At 39.7% G+C, this 20,316-nt stretch overlaps 2 protein-coding genes across 2 annotated transcripts; both read right to left on the bottom strand.

Moving 5' to 3' along the window:
• Nucleotides 1–144: 144 nt before the first annotated feature.
• Nucleotides 145–13,528, bottom strand: capn7 (calpain 7). The gene is made up of 21 exons (XM_077598158.1): nt 13,201–13,528; nt 12,026–12,134; nt 10,959–11,125; nt 10,120–10,187; nt 9,580–9,798; nt 9,413–9,499; nt 9,202–9,328; nt 9,053–9,138; nt 8,883–8,976; nt 7,898–8,044; nt 7,637–7,743; nt 5,459–5,579; nt 5,253–5,397; nt 4,218–4,317; nt 4,009–4,144; nt 2,798–2,873; nt 2,561–2,706; nt 1,561–1,623; nt 798–928; nt 613–711; nt 145–470 (listed from the first exon to the last, which is right to left on the bottom strand). The coding sequence occupies exons 1-21, from the start codon at nt 13,300–13,302 to the stop codon at nt 326–328; spliced, it is 2,475 nt and encodes an 824-aa protein (XP_077454284.1). The 5' UTR covers nt 13,303–13,528; the 3' UTR covers nt 145–325.
• Nucleotides 13,529–13,847: 319 nt separating this feature from the next.
• On the bottom strand, nt 13,848–19,307 carry LOC144072837 (CD209 antigen-like protein A). Its single transcript, XM_077598161.1, has 9 exons — nt 19,228–19,307; nt 18,482–18,566; nt 16,393–16,461; nt 16,182–16,316; nt 15,968–16,096; nt 15,295–15,402; nt 15,002–15,159; nt 14,285–14,403; nt 13,848–14,199 (listed from the first exon to the last, which is right to left on the bottom strand). Exons 2-9 carry the CDS (start codon nt 18,555–18,557, stop codon nt 14,058–14,060), a joined length of 936 nt encoding a protein of 311 aa, XP_077454287.1. The 5' UTR covers nt 18,558–18,566; nt 19,228–19,307; the 3' UTR covers nt 13,848–14,057.
• Nucleotides 19,308–20,316: the final 1,009 nt, after the last annotated feature.

Genomic DNA, 20,316 nt, shown 5'->3' with positions numbered 1-20,316 from the left:
GTCCGGGCGACCAAACGTCCGGGCGACCAAACGTCCGGGCGACCAAACGTCCGGGCGACCAAACGTCCGGGCGACCAAACGTCCGGGCGACCAAAGGTCCGTTCGACCAAAAGTCCGGCGACCAAACATCCAAGTACCACAGCGAACAGTGATGCAAAACCCTTTAAAAGGCAAGTGGTTATTTTACACATTTGGTTTTGTTGAATAACATCCCGTTTAATGGCGTTCCAAAGTCTTCATTCAAAGTGTTTGCGCGTGTGCCAACGGCGTACCTGAAAGGATCGCCATTTGGCTTTAATGTCTCTGCCATGGCAGGTGGGCGTCGTCATTGCAGTTGCGCCACTTTCAGAGGGGCAATGCTGGCAAAGTCCAAGAAAAAGGGTCCTTCCTGTTTCGGCAGGAAAGTGGTGGGCATGACGTTGTACACGCCGGCCGCCACGTGCTCCGCCTCCATGTAGCAAAAACCACATCTGCAAAAAAAAAAACCGAAAAGTCGTGTTTTTTTGACATTTCTGCAGGGCCGGTTTTTGCTCTGGGCAATGTGCCCTGGGTGCAAATGATTTGGGGGGCGACAGGGGGTTAATGTCATTTTTCAAGGGTTGCCAGGCTCACCTGTAATCTCCGCTGGTCCTCTTGGGCGTGGAATTGGCGGCGGAGTCACTGGCGTTGGCGGTGGTGACGGTGATCATCTCGAAGCCCACGCTGTACTGCCTGAACGGGGGGGGGGGGGTGTCAAAAACGGAGGGAATTGGACGCCGTCCGTGGTGGACGTGAATGAAATGAGAGTGGGTCGTCACCTGGATCCTCGAAGTTCTATTAGTAGCGGACCGGGCCGCTCCACTTGCAGCTGGAACATGGGATTGTTCTTGTGCGTGTCCTTGTAGTTCCCGCAACCACCAGCGCTGGCGCCTTTCCATTGGCCGTTAATCTGAGGTATATACACACGCATGTTTCTCAACACACATACAAAACAATGGGCAGAAAAAGCACACAAAAACAAAAAAGTACACAAACTGGCAGACATTCACATACACACACAAAAATAGTACACAACTAGCTCACAAAACATGAAATTTACGACCCAAAAAACTAAAACAGCACACAAAATGTCAAATTCACACAAAGAAAAGTACATAAACTGGCACACGTCAAATTCACACACAAAACAAAAATAGTACACGAGTAGCATACAAAATGTCAAATTCACACACACACAAAACAAACAAATAAATACACAAAGGTTCAAATTCACACCCCAAAACAAACGAAACAGAAAAACCACACAAAATGTCAAACACACACACACACACACACAAACAAATAAATACACAAAATGTGAATTTCACACCCCAAAACAAACAAAAACAACAAAAGCACACAAAATATCAAATTCACACACACACAAACACAAAAGTACATAAACTGGCACACGTCAAATTCACACACAAAACAAAATGTACACAAAATGAGAAATTCACACAAAAAAAACACAAAAAAGGACACACCAAGTCAAATTCACACACAAAAACCACAAAAAATGACTGTCCATCCACGACGTACCCTTTTGGTGTGTGTGAAGGGATTTGGAATTTTGGAGAAGTTGAATTTGCAACCGGAGTACACCTGAGCAACAAAAAAAAAAAACACACACACACACACATTAGACATTTGTATTTACCATATTTTCTCGCATATTAGCCGCATCTGCGTATAAGCTGTCCCCATAAAATGGCTGATTCTGACAATTTCTCATTTCAGGCCAAATGTGTGTGCATAAAAGCCGTACCCTGGATGAAGCCATCATTTTTTTGGAGCGACAAATACGGCTTTTATACCAGAAAATACGGTAATGACTTCTTGATTTTTTTGACCCGAATATATGGAGTTGAACATGGGTGTCATACTCGGGTTGGTTCGCGGGCCGCATTAACGTCAACTCCATTTCATGTGGGCCGGACCATTTTAGATATAATATTTAGATTTTTTTTTTTTATAAATGGATTAAAATCCCTGAATATTCAGTTTTTATAGATCTAAAACAATGTTTATTTTAGTTTTTTATATATTTTTAGATTTTACAAAATGATTTTTGAACTAAAAACAAAGAAAAAATGGATTTAAAAAATGACAATTATTGATTTAAAAGGGGGAAAATCAGGAAATTGAATATACATCTATACTCTTCATTTGAATTTGACCCTAAAACAGAAAGATGGATTAAAAGAACTGGATTAAAATCCCTGAATATTCCGTTTTTTTTATAGATCTAAAACAATGTTTATTTTAGCTTTTTAAAATATATATTAGATTTTAGAAAATGATTTTTGAACTAAAAACAAAGAAAAAGTGGATTAAAAAATGACAATTCTTGATTTAAAAGGGGGAAAATCAGGAAATGTAATATACATCTATACTCTTCATTTCAATTTGATCCTAAAACAGAAAGTCGGCACTCATCATTTACTTTCTCGGACCACACAAAATGATGCGGCGGACCAGATTTGGCCCCCGGGCCGCTACTTTGAGACCTGTGGAGTAGAAGGTAAGAAGAGATCCTTACTCTCAGTGTGTAGTTGATGGTGTTCTGCTTCTCGTACTGCGACACCACTAGCGTGAAGGTGTGCGAGCCGCCCCCGCTCAGGCGTATTTTGGTCAGGTAGTGGGGGCTGTTGATGCGGATCCCGTCGATGTAAGGAGGGGGCTCGGCTGCGAGGGGAGGTCAAAACAAAATTTACAATTATGCCAAAAATGATCCAAACCTTGATTTGTCCAGACTGTGGTCTTGAGTCCCACCCACCTGGATAGTAAACCTTCTTTCCGTCCGTCTTGTAAACCACCAACGTGATGAATTCCCGATTTTGCGCAAAGTCCTCCTGTAATGGCAAGGACAAATTCCATGATGCAATCTGATCCCAAGCCCAAATACATTGCCGTAAGTAAATAGCGTTCCTAAAAATATTATACGTCTGATTATTGAGGACTGAATTTGAAATATACCGTATTTTCACGACTATAAGGTGCACATAAAAGTCTTAAATTTTCTCCAAAATAGACAGGGCGCCTTATAATCCAATGCGCTTTATATATGGACCAATACTAAAATTGTTATCATGATGAAATCAAACAAATCAGTCGATAGGACAACTACGGCAAGCAGCCCCCGACTCTACTATTTTTCCCGTAGAAAAAGTACTGCGCAGTGACTGCTGGGAAATACAGAAATAGCACTCATTACTGACACTGCGCCTTTAAATGCGATGCGCCATATAGTTGTGAAAATACGGTAAGTCGCCATTTTTTTCCTAGTTTGGCTGCAACTAGTCCAGCATGCCTTCTCTATGCTGTGGTTGTTGTTGTTTTTTTTACTCTGAAAGCTTTTTTAGTCTATTGTTATCCAAAAACATTAACAGGTGCTTATTATTTCTCTTGTCATCGATTGTACTATGACTTTAATGTCAAATGTTTGTTCTTGCCCCCCCCCCCCCCCCAAATCCAACTTTATATATACAGTAATTCCTCAAATATCGCAGATAATTTCGACCAAACATGGCCACAACAATCAAAAAACCACAAAGTAGGATCACCCCTATTATTACTACATACCATACTACATTTTCACATACTAATGGTCTACACATTATCCGCGATATTTGAGGGATTACTGTATTTTTTTTCCTTCCATTGTGCATTTTTTTTGTCTGTGCGACTTAACATCCAAAAATTATGGGATATGAATTGCACGTGGGGAACTCAACATAATCAACTGTATCATAATGAATTTTCTCCTGGAAAAAAAATAATGTCACTAAAATAAATAGCCTCAATGGCATGATATCAAAAATCAAATTAAAAATGTCACTTTAACGCAACTCTGATATTTAAAAATAAATAAAACGAAAATTCAAAGTGTGTTAACTGCTCGCCCTTATATATTTATATTGTTTTGGAATTGTTAAATTCATAAAAAAAAACATTTTTTTATCAGCACGCATCTACTTGTGAGCCCACCTTGTCTGTGATGTGTCTGGACAGCAGCACCCAGACTGCGGCGCCCCCTGGCGGACACTGAACCTCCAGCTTGTACTGCGGGTTGTTGGCTAAACTGTAGACGTCCTTGACGGGGCCTTGATCGCCATCCCAGCTGCTGCACGACACAAAACCCAGGAAACGTGCTTGAGGAGAAAGGACGGCGACAACGGGGGTCTTCGGGGGCGCACCTGTGGATGCAGGTGGATTCTTTGAAGAGGGCGGGGCTCCAGCTCAGGTAGATGACGTCATAGTATTGACACAAGTCTTCCCAGGCGATCCAAAACACACCTGAACAAAGTATTCGATAAAATAATCAAAAAGGAGATACAATAGTCATTTAAAAGGATCAAATAGGATTTATTAATAGGGTGCTTATTTTTAATATTTTAACATTTTTCATTTGAATTTGGAATTTTTTCTGTTTCTCCATTTATCCACTGCAATAATTATTTAAATATTTCAGAATTATTTTTAATTCATTTATTTCAACATGAATTTGTCTTGGTTTAAAAATATTTTAATTATTTAATCTTATCAACAATTATGTTATGATTTAAAATTTTCCACTTATCTGAACATTATTATTTTTTATCTATTGACTTTTATTTTGGTTTATTTATATAAATTACTATTTCTTTATTTCAACATTTCTTAGTTTTAAATGTCAATAAATTATTTCAAACCTATTTTTTATTTATTGACTTTTATTTGTGTTTATTTATCTAAACAACTATTGCTTTATTTCAACATTTCTTAGTTTTAAATGTCGATAAATTATTTCAACCCAAATTTTTATTTATTGACTTTTATTTTGATTTATTTATCTAAATTAGTATTTCTTTATTTCAACATTTCTTAGTTTTAAATATCAATAAATTATTTCAAACGATTTGTTTTTATTTGTAAATATTATTTAAACTATTCAACTACTTCAATTTTAGTTCATTCATTTAATGCATTTTATATTTACGTCAATGCTATTTTCAACATTTTTTGTGGTTTATTAGCAAAATATTCATTTAAATTTTAATATTGAATGAAAACTTTTATGTATTTATATTATATCTAATGTTTCATTTCAGGATTAACTGTATTGAAAGATTTTTTTTCACATATTTAAAAAAAATCTTTCATTTTATAATCATTCATTTATTTATTATATTTGACCATTTATTCCATTGACTTTTGATGTATTTTTCAGACTTAATTTTAACGGTGTTTACCGTTATCGAACTTCTGCGCCGTCTTGGGATCAAAATTGAGGTACTTGAGAAGCTCCGGCGTCCAATTCTTCTCGTCGCGCTCGCTGTAGCGACCTTTCCAACGCAGGTGGCTCCACGGGTTCTTCAGCTGAAGGAAGCGCATGTTCTGCCAGAGACAAACGGACAGTCACACTGCGACCAATCCCTCGCCCGGCGGCCTGGCTCACCTTGTATTCCCGGATGTCCAAGACGGCGTAAGCGTGAGTTGGCACCAAGCCCCACCGCTCCCCTTCCTCATCCGTCATTACGCCGGTCGCCGTGGTGACCAGTACGTCGCCGCGGTGGAACCTGCAGACGCACACAAAAAAATACCGTATTTTCTCGCAGAATTCCTAAAATTTTGTTTAACGTTTTATCTGTTCATCTTTTCTCTATTTGTAGATAAATGATCGTATCGGCCGCATTGTCTTGCGTTATGGAGATTTGTGCATGTCAAGTCTCATTTGTGCGCATATAAGCCTTTGATTCGGTCGTCTTTACTTTTTTATTTTCACAAAAAGCCTTTCCATACTAAGTCGTTTTTTTACGAAAAAAGCCTTTCTATACTAAGTCGTTTTTTAAGAATAAAGCCTCATTATACTATGTTGTTTTTTACGAAAAAAGCCTTACTATACTATGTTGTTTTTTTTTACAAAAAAAAAGCCTTACTATACTATGTAGTTTTTTTAACGAAAAAAAGCCTTACTATACTTTGTCGTTTTTTACGAAAAAAAAGGCCTTACTATACTATGTTGTTTTTTATGAAGAAAAAAAACTTACTATACTGTAGTTTTTTACGAAAAAAAGCCTTACTATACTATGTCGTTTTTTAAGAAAAAAACCTTACTATACTATGTCGTTTTTTACGGGAAAAAAAGCCTTACAATACATGTCGTTTTTTAGGAAAAAAAGCCTTACTATACTATGTCGTTTTTTTTACGAAAAAAGCCTTACTATACTATATCGTTTTTTTGAGAAAAAAAAGCCTTACTATACTATGACGTTTTTAAAGAAAAAAACCTTACTATACTATGTCATTTTTTACGAAAAAAAGCCTTACTATACTATGTCGTTTTTTTACGAAAAAAGCCTTACTATACTTTGTCGTTTTTTACAGAAAAAAAGCCTTATTATACTATGTCATTTTTTAAACGAAAAAAAGCCTTACTATACTATATCGTTTTTTTAAGAAAAAAAGCCTTACTATACTATGTCGTTTTTTAAGAAAAAAACCTTACTATACTATGTCGTTTTTTTACGAAAAAAGCCTTACTATACTATATCGTTTTTTTGAGAGAAAAAAAGCCTTACTATACTATGACGTTTTTAAAGAAAAAAACCTTACTATACTATGTCATTTTTTAAGAAAAAAGCCTTATTATACTATGTCGTTTTTTAGGAGAAAAAAAAGCCTTACTATACTTTGTCGTTTTTTAGGAAAAAAGCCTCACTATACTATGTCGTTTTTTATGAAAAAAAGCCTTACTATACTATGTCGTTTTTTAAGAAAAAAAGCCTTACTATACTATGTCATTTTTTAGGAAAAATGCCTCACTATACTATGTCGTTTTTTACGAAAAAAAGCCTTACTATACTTTGTCGTTTTTTACAGAAAAAAAGCCTTATTATACTATGTCATTTTTTAAACGAAAAAAAGCCTTACTATACTATATTGTTTTTTAAGAAAATAAGCCTTACTATACTATGTCGTTTTTTAAGAAAAAAACCTTACTATACTATGTCGTTTTTTACGAGAAAAAAAAGCCTTACTATACATGTCGTTTTTTAGGAAAAAAAGCCTTACTATACTATGTCGTTTTTTTACGAAAAAAGCCTTACTATACTATATCGTTTTTTTGAGAAAAAAAAGCCTTGCTATACTATGACGTTTTTAAAGAAAAAAACCTTACTATACTATATCGTTTTTTTGAGAAAAAAAAGCCTTACTATACTTTGTCGTTTTTTAAAGAAAAAGCCTTACTATACTATGTCATTTTTTACGAAAAAAAGCCTTACTATACTATGTTGTTTTTTGAAGAAAAAAAGCCTTACTATACTATGTTGTTTTTTATGAAGAAAAAAAAATTACTATACTGTAGTTTTTTATGAAAAAAAGCCTTACTATACTATGTCATTTTTTAGGAATAAAGCCTTACTATACATGTTCTTTTTTTAAAAAAAAAGCCTTACTATACACGGTCATTTTTTATGAAAAAAAGCCGGTAAATCTCGATTTTTGGCCGCCATAGATGGCGATGGACGTCCGATTGCTTTTGACCGGGAGGGTTGGCAGCTCTCCGGGTCCAAATGGATTGGACGTCCGCTGCCATTAATGTTAGACGGAATTACAAAATGGGGATTAGTACCTCTGGAAGAGCATGCGGAAAGTGTCGTCTTTGCTAAAGGACTGGTTGTCCGAGTGCATGGCGATGCGTTCAGGGATCCAACCGGTCAGTGCGTGAAGATCGATGTTCTGGGGAAGAAATAAAGCGCCAAAAAGTGATCATTGCCGGTTTGGAGAGCTAAAACTGCACCGCCATGCAAATATTTGCTAGCGCGTCAATGCCATCTTCTACCATCTGTTAGCATTAAGCTAACATGTTTTCCAAAACAAAGGCCCCACCTACCGAGTTGGATCCGGGGAAGTCGTAGCCTCCCATCACCTTCATGTAGGCCTTCTCTATAAGCGACACCCACAGTTCGTTCCTGTTGCTGGAGTACGAACACAGCAGCTCGCCACCGCGGTCTGCCGGCAGGAGATCGTCGATGATCACCTGCGTGAGGAGACGCAAAAATCATCAAGTGACCGACCAATAATGTGATGCGTATCAGTGAAACAGTTATTTCAGATGAGTAATCTAATATTTTTTCTTTGTGTTTTTAGTACAAAAAGCATTTTGTAAAATCTAAAAATATAAAAATATTTTTCGTTTTCCACTTTAATATTGAACATAATTAAAAGAAATCTTCCATTACAAAGAAAAAAAAAGCTCAAATAAACATAGCTTTAGAGCTATAAAAACGGACTATTTAGGGCTTTTAATCCAATTTTTAAAAATCGAAATATTAGATCTAAAATGGTCCGGCCCACATGAAATGGAGTTGACGTTAATGCGGTCCGCCAACCAACCCGAGTTTGACACCCCTGCCATAACTTCATGATGTCACGACGCCATGATGTCACGACGCCATGATGTCATGACGCCCTGATGTCATGATGCCCTGATGTCATGACGCCCTGATGTCATGACGCCCTGATGTCATGACGCCATGATGTCTTGACGCCATGATGTCATGACGCCATGATGTCATGACGCCATGATGTCATGACACCATGATGTCATGACACCATGATGTCATGACGCCATGGCGCCATGACACAGGACAATGCGGCCCATACGGTCATTTATTTCAAAATAGAGACAAGATAAATAGATAAAATGCTAAAGAACGTTTATTTTGATGTCTATGAATTTTTTTTACACTTTTACTGCCAATGAATATCGTCTCAAAATATCAGTTATCCTGGATTTAGTAATAATCGTTACCATTTGATCACGACTGACATCATCCCTTCCCGGCCTTTTTACGGCGTGTTCTCGACAGCGTTACCTTCCTGGGGACGCCGTTGATGTGGAGCTTGACCATGTATTTGCCGCACGGGTTGTACTCGGGTTCCCCGCGTCGATTCTGAGGGTAAATGATGCTAAAAAGGCGTCGGCGGGATGTTATTGGCGTTGTTTCGGTCGCCGGTTACTTCCCGTTCGGCGTCCTTTTACTACCTGGTGATGAGCTTCTTGTTGTAGCGTCTCTCGTAGGCGGCGCTAATGGCGAGCGAGGCCACGAAGGAACAGTCGGACACCACCGTCTGAGAGAAAGGGGAGGGTCAAAAACCACAGCGCCAAGGAGAACGCGGTGGGTCGGCGCCGACCTGCTTGATGCTGAAGCTGGACACGGACATGATCATGGTGGGGTTGGTACAAAACTCGTCGGGTCGCACCCAGCGGGAGAAGATTGCTTTTTGCTTGGGTGACAGAGCCAGGGTGCCCATTTTGTCTCTAGGGAAAAGAATTTTAAAAGCTATTCCACAAACAGGACACTCCGACTTTTAACGGACGGCGGTTCGCCAAGATGGGACTGACGAGAAAGGCACGGGAAAGGCGAAGCGCTCCTTGAGGTCCACGCTCATGAAGGGAACGAAGGCGATCCCGTTGATTGTCGAAGTGCTCCTGCGGACATGAAAAGCATTGTAAGAAAATCGGGAATAACGACGTTGGAAGAAAAACAAGAGGTGAAAGGATATTCATACCTGAGGACTTCGATCTCATCCGACGTGTATCGCTGACCGTGCGGCGGCTCGCTGGACTGGACCGCCCTCAGCGGTTGAGGTGGCGGTCGGTCGTGGAGGCTGAAGTCGGGACCCAGTGGGAAAAACTGCCGGGCGGGTCCCGACGGGCCGGGCTTCTGGTCCGAGGGTCCCGGCTTGTCCTGGCTCTGCGACGGGCCCGATTGTTTGAGAGCTTCGGCCCTGAAGGACACCGTTTGCACACCGTTTGCACACCGTTTGGACCCCGTTTGGACCCCGTTTGCACCCCGTTTGCACCCCGTTTGCACCCCGTTTGCACCCCGTTTGGACACCGTTTGGACCCCGTTTGGACCCCGTTTGGACCCCGTTTGGACCCCGTTTGGACCCCGTTTGGACCCCGTTTGGACCCCGTTTGGACCCCGTTTGGACCCCGTTTGGACCCCGTTTGGACCCCGTTTGGACCCCGTTTGGACCCCGTTTGGACCCCGTTTGGACCCCGGACTCGTGATAACTGGGAAGTTTGGTCCAAAAGGTGGAACCCACCTGTCCAATGCCTGGTGCCCCAGTTGCTTCAGCTTGGTCTGCAATGCCTGCTCCGATGTCTCGTTGGCCTGTCGACACATGAAATGATGTTTCCAAACATGACGAAACGTGGCAGCACAGTGAAAGTATGAAAATTTGGTCTGGAAAATCTAAGTGAGTACATTTAAAAATGATTAGATTAGATTAGAATTTTATTTCATCCCATATTCTGGAAATTTCAGACACAAGACACACAAGACATTGTAGACCTAGTTAAGAAACTGGAGCCACACACAGTGACATTATCATTTATTGTGCGTGTTATTTTATTGTGTTGTTATTTTTAGGGTACAGTCCACTGATCTTTTCTGCGAACTTTGGAATTTTAATAGAATAATGAACTAATTACAGTAACCCCTCGATTATTGCGACTTCACTTATCGCGAATTCACTACTTTGCAATTTTTTTTCTGCTATGGATTATTATTATTATTTTTTACTTCAGTGCTGAGTCCTAGTAGCAAGAGTCGCTTCCGCTTAAGAGTTTCACATTTTTATTTTTGTAATTTTTAAAAAAAAATATGTTTAACAGGGGTGAAGTTACTTGGCAAATTTTCGATTATCGCGGTCATGTTTGGTCTACATTAACCGCGATATTCGAGGGATTACTGTAATTATTCAAACATTTTCTAAACCCCACAAAGGTCGCAAGGGGGTGCTGGAGCCTATCCCAGCGGACTTTGGGCACCAGGCGGGGGACACCCTGAATCGGTGGCCAGCTAATCGGACTGAGTCGGACATGCCTATTGCAAAGTTAGATCATATTTAAAAAGAAAATAGATACATTTAAGGATACTGACCGTCTTGATGCACAGCTCAACGGCTTGAGTGTAGAGCTCGACGGCTTCGTCGTCATTTCCCTTGCCGTCCTCCTCGAAGGCCTGCGTGACCAGGAAGTGGGCGCGCTCTAGCTCCACCTGGTGACGGGATTTTAGCGGGTCGCTCTTTTGCGCTTCCGACGAGTTCACTAGAAGGGAGGAAAATGCAGATTATTTGACCAATTTGTTGTTGTTTGACGCGTTTAATGCCACTGACAGCGCTAACTAGCTAGCTAGCTAAAGACACCGTTGTTCATTGGCCCCTCCCCCAGTTCAAATGGTTTGGACATTTATCACTGTCAATGGGAATTAATGGGTTAATAGGTAAAAAAAAAAATCTTTTTTTCACATTATTTTTATTTTTTAAATAGGTAAAAAAAATATTTTTTCACATTATTTTTATTTTTTAAATAGGTAAAAAAAAATCACATTATTTCTATTTTTTAAATTATATTTCTCATCAAAATTTGGATTGGACATCTTTCACTGTCAATTTTAATTAATGGGTTAATAGCCAAAAATATTTTTTTTCAAGGGACGTCAGTATTTGCCGTTTTTAAATAACAATAACAATAATAATAATAATAGTAATAACATATCCTTGCCTTTCACCCCTCCTATCAGATTGGACATGTTAATGAGGTAATACCTAAAATATGAATGCATTTCTTCTACCAATGTCAGTATTTTGATTCTGAAAATAATATTTGCCATCTATAACTTGGATTAGCTGCCAGTTCCAACAGAATGGACATTTATTGCTGTCAATGGCAGGTCCAAATTCAATTTTTTCAACCAATGTCAGTATTTTTATTTTGAAAATAACACATCCTGTTAAAAAATTCCACATGAAGAGCTGACTAATAAAAGAAAAACAGACAAGGGCACAAGACACACCCATTTTCTGACACTTACGCATAACCAAACATTAAAAAGATAATGTCATGGAAAAAGTAGGTCATTTAACCACTGAGCAAACACTTCCTTGTTGCTACTCAATATAACCACTCACACCAGTCATTTTTAAAATGAGTTTAACATGGTTTTACCCGCATTATGAAGCGTCTTCACTCGATCCAGGTACTCGTTAACTTTGTCCTGGATGCCGTCCAGCTTGGAACCCGCCATGCTGGCGTAAATGAGCGCTTGGGCGGCTTCCTAAAGGGAAATTCGGCATTAATTTTCAGTTATTTCACTCTTGTAAGCCACCTAAAGCTACTTTTGCTAATAGTTCCAAATACGTACGAAAAGTATGGCAAATATACTTCAAATTTGTTGTGTTGACAAATTTATATTCAAAAAGATGTGCTTTTGTATCTGCATTACGTCAACATATGGCATAACGCACGTATAATATGTTCAATACAAATCAATAAGAACACCTTTTCTTATTATTAATAATAACTGGCAATAAGGGGACACTTTACCACAGCTATTTATTTTTTATTTTTTAACAAATCTGTTTTTGGTCAAGTAGGCCAACTAAAAATCAATTTAATAGTTTTATCTTTTTTTTACCAAATCTGTTTTTGGTCAAGCAGGCCAACTAAAAATCAATTTAATAATTTTATCTTTTTTTTTTATTACCATATCTGTCTTTGGTCAAGTAGGCCAACTAAAAATCAATTTAATAATTATATCTCATTCTGATTACTGTACTAGTTGAGAATGGAGGCCACTATTTATTACAATGACTCTTATTTTTTTACTGAATCTGTCTTTTCTGGTGCAGTTGGAGACCAAAACAATCTAAAAAACATTAAAATTCCATTTAATTGTTATATTCTTATCGCTGGAGTAGTTGGCATTGGAATACCATTATTTAATACAGCTATGTTTTTACAATTTCTGTGTTTTTGGTGAGGTAGGATACAAAAACAGTCAAAATGAGAAAAAAATATTCATCAAAAGTCATGGGGAAAAACTTTTTGCCATTTTAACAACTTTTTTTTATTTTTTATGTCTTTCCTACAGTTAAGAGACAACAAAATCCATTTTTTTTCATAGTTCCATTTTCCAACACACCTGAATCCAATTAATGAGGAATTGCTGATTAGATTCAGGTGTTTGTGACGCAAGACAATAAGACCGGAAATGGTGACCTCACTAATGTGAAGAAACTAAAATGTTAAGCGAATATCGAGCATCCGGTAAACTTATATTCGCGTCCATGTTCACCGACAGACGGTCCCGTTAACGACAGACATTCGGTCCACGTACTCACCTTATAATAAAAGACAGCCTCGTTGTATTTCCCATTTTGGTCGTAGGTAACGGCGGTTTGAGCGAATTTTACGGCGTCGACTTCCAACGCCGTGCTGTCCATTGTCAACAAAAATTGTAGACCGAGCTAGTCGGGAAAATACACTATTAAGCGACCACAACACGGCGACATAGTGGGGTTCACGCAAAATAATTTTCGCCCATTTTGTGGCCAAACGTGGCAAAGTCTAATTCAATTTTGTTTGCCGCTCCTGGCAGCTGTCGACAGAATCAAAACAAGTGCGGCACTTCCTGGATCGTTCAACGCGCATGCGTAGACGGTGAGTCCGTCGAAACGACGTAACGTTCAGTGCCTCCAAGAAAAGTAGGAAACCTCTAACCGTTAGAGTCTATCGTGATCCTCAGTGGCGTTCGCGAAGGCGTACAAAAAGCAGCGACACAATGCGTTGTTGAATAAGTCGTCTATTTTGTCGCCATCCAATTCGAGTTAAGTTGAAACTTTCGTTTCCGCTTTTGAATTGAAAACATGAACTAGGAGTTCATGGCAAGCGAAACGGCGATGGAAAACGTCACGCGGCGTTCAGGTACATAAGGAAAAGACGGGCTTTCAAAAGTGGCAGATACAATATGGCGACAAAGTGCCAAAAATAACATCAGAGGAACGTTTTAATGGAAAGCAACAATAAAAAAGTAAACAAAATTATAAAATCAAGTTTGGCTTAGAATGGATGTGGAAGTGTGGAACCTTCAAGGCCCTCATTGTTGAACAAAAAAAAAATGAGAAAAAAGAACTACATATTCATGTTTCCCGTTTCTGTTGTCCCCTGTCATTTATCGAAAAGGACAGTTTGACACAATCTAAATCGCTAACGCCATCTTCTTGCAGATCCACCAATGTCTTTCTCTGCATTTGACGGCCTTGGGGTTTTTGTCGTAATCTTTGGCCACGGAGATGGTGCACCAACCTTCACGGTTTGAATCTGAACCTGGTATCCAGGACCTGAAGGTGGGTGGAACACATGTTTTAAGTGTTAGTACTTTATAAGTGCAATCAGTCATTATCCCTGCATGAAAGGGTGAATTACATTTGCTCATTGTTTGGCGCCTTGGAATCGAGCCACGTCCACTGTCCGCCCAACATTTTCAGGCCAAGCCAGTAACCCAAAGTGACGTTGCTTTTCTTGCTGTTTCCCTGGATGAATTCCTGCAAATGACATCATCGTTTATATTATAAATCAGTGCTCCCCAATTATTTTTTTACCGTGCATCGGAAAAGCAATTTCTATTTCTGTAGGCTGTCATAAAATTTAGCAGAATGTAGGCTAAATACGTTTTAAAAAAGATAATTAATAAGTAAAATAATCTAATTAGGTGGCCCGGTGGACGAGTGGATAGCACGTCGGCTATGCAGTTCTGGGGTCGTGGGTTCGATCCCTGTGTGGAGATTGCAGGTTCCTCTCGGGCTTGTGTGGATTTTACGCATCCTAAAAACATGCATGCTAAGCTAATTGTATGCTATAGTGGCCTTTGCCATGTGCCCGTAGTTAGCTGGGATAGGCTCCGGCACCCCCTGTGATCCTTGTGAGGATGAACGGTTCAGAAAATGAATGAATAATTGGATTAAAAAGTTGGCCAAATTATGCGTGGAAGGTAAGGGTGATAAACATATCCCCGAAAATACGTTTTGTAACTTGGGTTGTCTGAGGTGCCCCGGTCTGGTCCGCAAACCAGTGGTTGGGGACCACTGTTGTAGCTCACTCACCTGTATATTTAACACTTGCTTTTTAAAACACGTGTCATACCGTATCCCTTTTATTTTCCACAAACGCCATTTGGGAATTCTTTCTGACGCATTCCTTGCGGGCCTCTTCCCAGGTTTTCAGGTGGGTGTCGTTGAAGAGATAGCAGTGGGACTCAAACTTTTCCCAACCAATTTCACAGGCTTTGCAGTATCGTTTTCCTGAAATCGCCAAGGGCTGGGTTAAAATGGCCGTTTTGCATAAGAGCTTTTAAGTGGATTGTTGCATTTAAAGAAAAAAAAATAGATGATAGTATTCTGCTTTTCCAACATATGTCACGCTCGATGGAAACGTACCGCTTTTTGGGCAGTAGTTGTCGATGGTCCACTGAGCCTGACTGGCGTTCAATTTGATAAACCTGGCCTGCATATTCTTAATTTTGCTCCCCAGCGCCACCACCTGAGCTGAAATAAAAGAGGCTGGCATCAGGTTATATTGAAACACATCCCATTGTATTTCTCTAAATAACGGTGGTCCTTTGTTGAGCGGTTAACACGTCTGGCTCGCAGTTCTAGGGCCGTGGGTTCGATCCCAGGTGGGTCCTCACTGTGTGGAGTTTGCATGTTCTACCTGGGCTTGCATGGGTTTTCTACAGGTACTCCAGTTTAACTCCCACATTCCATAAACGTGCTCGCTAGGCTAATTGTATGCTAAACTGTCCCTGGTTGTTTTTCTCCTCGTGCCCTGCGATTGGCTGGGCACCAATTCAGGGTGTCCGTAGTCAGTTGGGATAGGCTCCAGCACCCCCGCGACCCTAGTGAGGATAAGCGGTTCAGAAAATGAATGAACGAACGAACTATACCCTTGACATCTTAAAATCTGTCCATGGGTAAACCTACAAAAAAAAAGGCATAGCATCTTGGCCTGAAAGCGTAGCCAGTCGGCCATTTTGAAACAGATAGGCTACCTTAAATTGCAACTTTAGCACCGGTGTGGTGCTAACAAAAACGTGCGTGTGCAGCCACTCACTGAACAGGATGATGGCGGCCACGCCGAGGAACAGAACGAGGAAAAGCGTAGAGAAAAAAGCCAAATATCGACAGCGACGACGACGTCGGCCATCTTGCCCGGCCGCCGCCAGACTTGCCGAGGCGTCCCCTGCGCATTTTAATCAATTTCTCTCAAAATATATTGAAGCGGAAAACTTCCCTTGTTCCGCCTGATGGTGTTGAGGTTCACTCGCCTGACTTGGCTGCGGGCAGGCGCGGGCTCGATTCCCACTGGTGGCATGATTGCGATTGCGAGTTGCCGACTAGCGACCGGTCCAGAGTGTCGTCTGCTTTTTGGCCGAAGTCGGCCGGGATAGACTGCGGCAACCCTTACGAGGATGTGGAAGATGAATGAATGAATGAATTAATTAATTCATATCTGTCCCTTGTGTTATTTTCACCAACCTGTGATCAGGGCATGGTGGTCCATTTGCAATCGGATGTCGCTATACAAATGTTCCTTGTCTGTTCCAGCTTGAAAGACGGAAAAATGGTGGAAAAACTGATGAGGTCTGACAGTAATAAAAAGTCACATTTTGGGGGGGGGAAATGTATTACTGCAATAGTTGTTGTATGAGTAAAAGCAGGAACAGGTTGACATGTTTGTACGATTAAAAAAAGATATATAGTAAAAAGACAAACAAGCTCCTCTTAAAACATCTGATGACTGGTAAATCTAAAATAATTGTGAACTATTTTAAGGAAATTTTAAGGGTATGGCTTATACGAGACAAATTGTAAAATTTGACAATTTTAAGGCACTTTTAAGGGTATGGCTTATACGCGAGAAATTGTAAAATTAAACGATTTTAAGGCCATTTTAAGGGTACGGCTTATACGCGAGAAATGGTAAAATTCAAAATTTTAAGAGTATGGGTTATACGCAAGAAATTGTAAAATTCAACGATTTTAAGGCCATTTTAAGGGTATAGCTTATATACTAAAAATTGTAAAATTCAATAATTTTAAGCTAATTTTAAAGATGCGGCTTATACGTGAGAAATTGTAAAATTCAATGATTTTAAGGCAATTTTAAGGGTATAGCTTATATACTAAAAATTGTAAAATCCAACAATTTTAAGCCAATTTTAAAGATACGGCTTATACGCTAGAAATTGTAAAATTCAACGATTTTAAGGCCATTTTAAGGGTATGGCTTATTCGCGAGAAATTGTCAAATTCAACGATTTTAAGGCAATTTTAAGGGTATAGCTTATATAATAAAAATTGTAAAATCCAACAATTTTAAGCCAATTTTAAAGATACGGCTTATACGCGAGAAATTGTAACATTCAACGATTTTAAGGCCATTTTAAGGGTACGGCTTATACGCCAGGCCAACTTATATGCGAGTAAACACGGTATATCGTGACCTAAACAGGTAAAACAACTTGACAATATCCAATACAGTGGTACCTTGACATACGAGCTTAATCCGTTCCGGGACTGAGCTTGTATGACAAGATTCTCGTAACTCGAGCGGAAGTTTCCCATTGAAATGAATGGAAAAAATAATAATTCGTTCCAGCCCTCTGAAAAAACACCCAAAACAGGATATTGGATTGGGAAAAATGTTGTATTTCTTCTAATTCCCCATCTATTAACAAAGTAACACATAACAAGTGGTTTAATAGAAATAAAGTGTTTAATCTAACTAAAATTGGGCGGATTTCGCCAAGGAGAGAGGGGCACAAAAGGGGCGGGGGGCTTCGTTTTTTCTTTCACACAACGCACTCGTAAACGGAACAAACAAATTTAAATTAACTTGGATTAATATGTACAGACACACTCAAACATACGTTTAATGTAACTTTACACAAAACTGAATTCTAATTTTGTTGTAATCTTTTGTTACCTTCATTTTTCGGGTTGGCGGTTTGCCACGCCTCCGCCCTCACGTTCGCTATCGATGGGCTGTTTGCTGTCGTACTATTCCCTTCAAAATATTACCAAAATGATGCACACAAATGTCCTCACAATCGGATAACGCACGACCACTTGCCAACGAGCCGCAGTCTTTTATCAGCGATCGCACCGCTGCTCATGGGAGCTTCGGGGGCGCTGGCTAGCGGCTCCTTTTAGCTTGTAGCATCTGTGTTCGCATCCCCTCAAACGGCGCCTATGATAGAGTTGCTACCGGGGATGCTATTGCGAGCCAGTGCCCCTGATGTTCTTATGAGCAGCCAACGAGAAGTAATATAATTCTCCTCGTATTAGACAAAAATAACAGGAAATGCAGCAGCTGAGCTTGTGCGTTGTGCGTTTCCTGGTCTGAATAACTCATCCCGTGCTCGTAAATATTGTTATATACAAAAGATATGCAAAAAAAAAAAAAAAATGCCATGGCCACCTGGCTTGGTCGCATCAACGAATTTTGACCGCATGACGGGCGAATTATTCGATCGAAATTTCCCCCGTAAGACGAGCGGTCGTATGACGAGGTACCACTGTAATGTAATTTTACAAGAATAAACCCAATTGAAATCTCGGGTACCTGTAAAGTGAGACGGTTTGTCCCTTGTGAAGTCCACCGACGTGTAGATCTCCACCTCTGCCGTTGTTGATGCCATGACTGGACACTTCACAGAAGAAGAGAAAAATAGGGAGAAGTTGTGTGTTCTAATCTGCCAACGCCACTTCTGCTTTCCGTCTCGTTTCTTTCAAGATCAAGTCATTGAATGTAAAATTAGAACATCATGCAAACTAAAACCGTCCTTTCCACTTCCTACCAAAATAAAGGCAAGAGAGATACCTTCAAATGTTGCCAAATTCAATGTTCACTTCTTATAATAAATCTAAAAATACATGTTAAAAATAAATACCCCCTGCACTTTCAACATCTCTCGGCAGAGGTCACTGTTTGCCTGTATATTTTGCCTTTGGCCAATGACTAAGCCGCGTCTGGTTTTCTAAATTAAGCTGCTCAACTTCTCCAATTTACTGTCGTGTCACATGTATGTGTTAAAATATTCATTTTCTTATCTTTACAAGGGTGGCAGGGGGTGCTGGAGCCTATCCCAGTTAACTACGGGCACCAGGCAGGGGAGGGACCGCCTGATTGGGTGGCCAGCCAATCGCAGGCCACGACAAACAACCAATGACTTATTGCTAGGGATAATTTAGCATACAATTAGCCTAGCATGCATGTTTTTTTGGGGAAGTGGGAGGAAAATGGAGGACCCGAAGAAAACCCACACAGCCATGGAAAGAACATACAAACTCCACATGGGGAGGACCCACCTGGGAATCAGACCCGCGACCCCAGAATTGTGAGGCCTATACGCGAACCACTCGTCCACCGGGCCGCCTATATTAAAACAAAAGACAAAATTGCATATTGTAAATATATATTGTAATAAATCTAAAAAAGACATCTATTAAAATAAATACTCCCTGCACCTTCGACATCTTCCGCCAGAGGCCACTGTCTGCCTTTCTGAAAAGTTGTCTAGCGACAAAGACCTGAAAAGGACCAAAAGAACAGGACAGTCGTGAGTCAGGCCGGGGGCGGAGCTTAGGGGGGTGCGATTGAGGGCCCGTTTTGGGGGCGTAAAGGGGTGTTGTGGTTGGCTGAGGGGAGAGTCTCTAAAACAAATGTACTAATACGAAAAAGAGGAGTTATAATCTAGCGCAGTGATGCAAAAATAAGTAGCAATGTCATGTTTTTAATCGCATAATTTGATGACTTTTCTCCAAATATGACTTCAATCAGGGGTGTCAGACTCTGGTTGGTTCGCGGGCCGTGTTAACGTCAACTCGATTTCATGTGGGCCGGACCATTTTAGATATAATATTTAGATATTTTTTTAAAATAAATGGATTAAAAGAACTGGATTAAAAGCCCTGAATGTTCCGTTTTTTATAGATCTAAAACAATGTTTATTTTAGCTTTTTTTATATATATTTTTAGATTTTACAAAATGATTTTTGAACTAAAAACAGAAAAAATGGATTAAAAAATGACAATGATTGATTTAAAAGGGGGAAAATCATGAAATTGAATATACATCTATACTCTTCATTAGAATTTGATCCTAAAACAGAAAGTCGGCACTCATCATTTACTTTCCCGGGCCACACAAAATGATGCGGCGGGCCAGATTTGGCCCCCGGGCCGCCACTTTGACACACATGACTTAAATCGTTAAATATGTCGCCCCAAACAATGGAGTCATTCTGCTAATATGACATAAAATTACAACTTTAATCATCATTTTCCTAATCCTATTCTTTTCTTTCTTTCTTTGGACTTTAACGAGGAACTAAATGTGATTGGCTGCTTCCTACCTGTTGTGGAAAAATCTGTCCCCCCCCCCCCAATATATATTT

Source organism: Stigmatopora argus, chromosome 4, assembly GCF_051989625.1.
Source record: "Stigmatopora argus isolate UIUO_Sarg chromosome 4, RoL_Sarg_1.0, whole genome shotgun sequence".
Taxonomy (NCBI): Eukaryota; Metazoa; Chordata; class Actinopteri; order Syngnathiformes; family Syngnathidae; genus Stigmatopora; species Stigmatopora argus.
The sequence above is the reverse complement of the archived record's forward strand: the minus strand, read 5'-3'. Positions and strand labels throughout refer to the sequence as shown.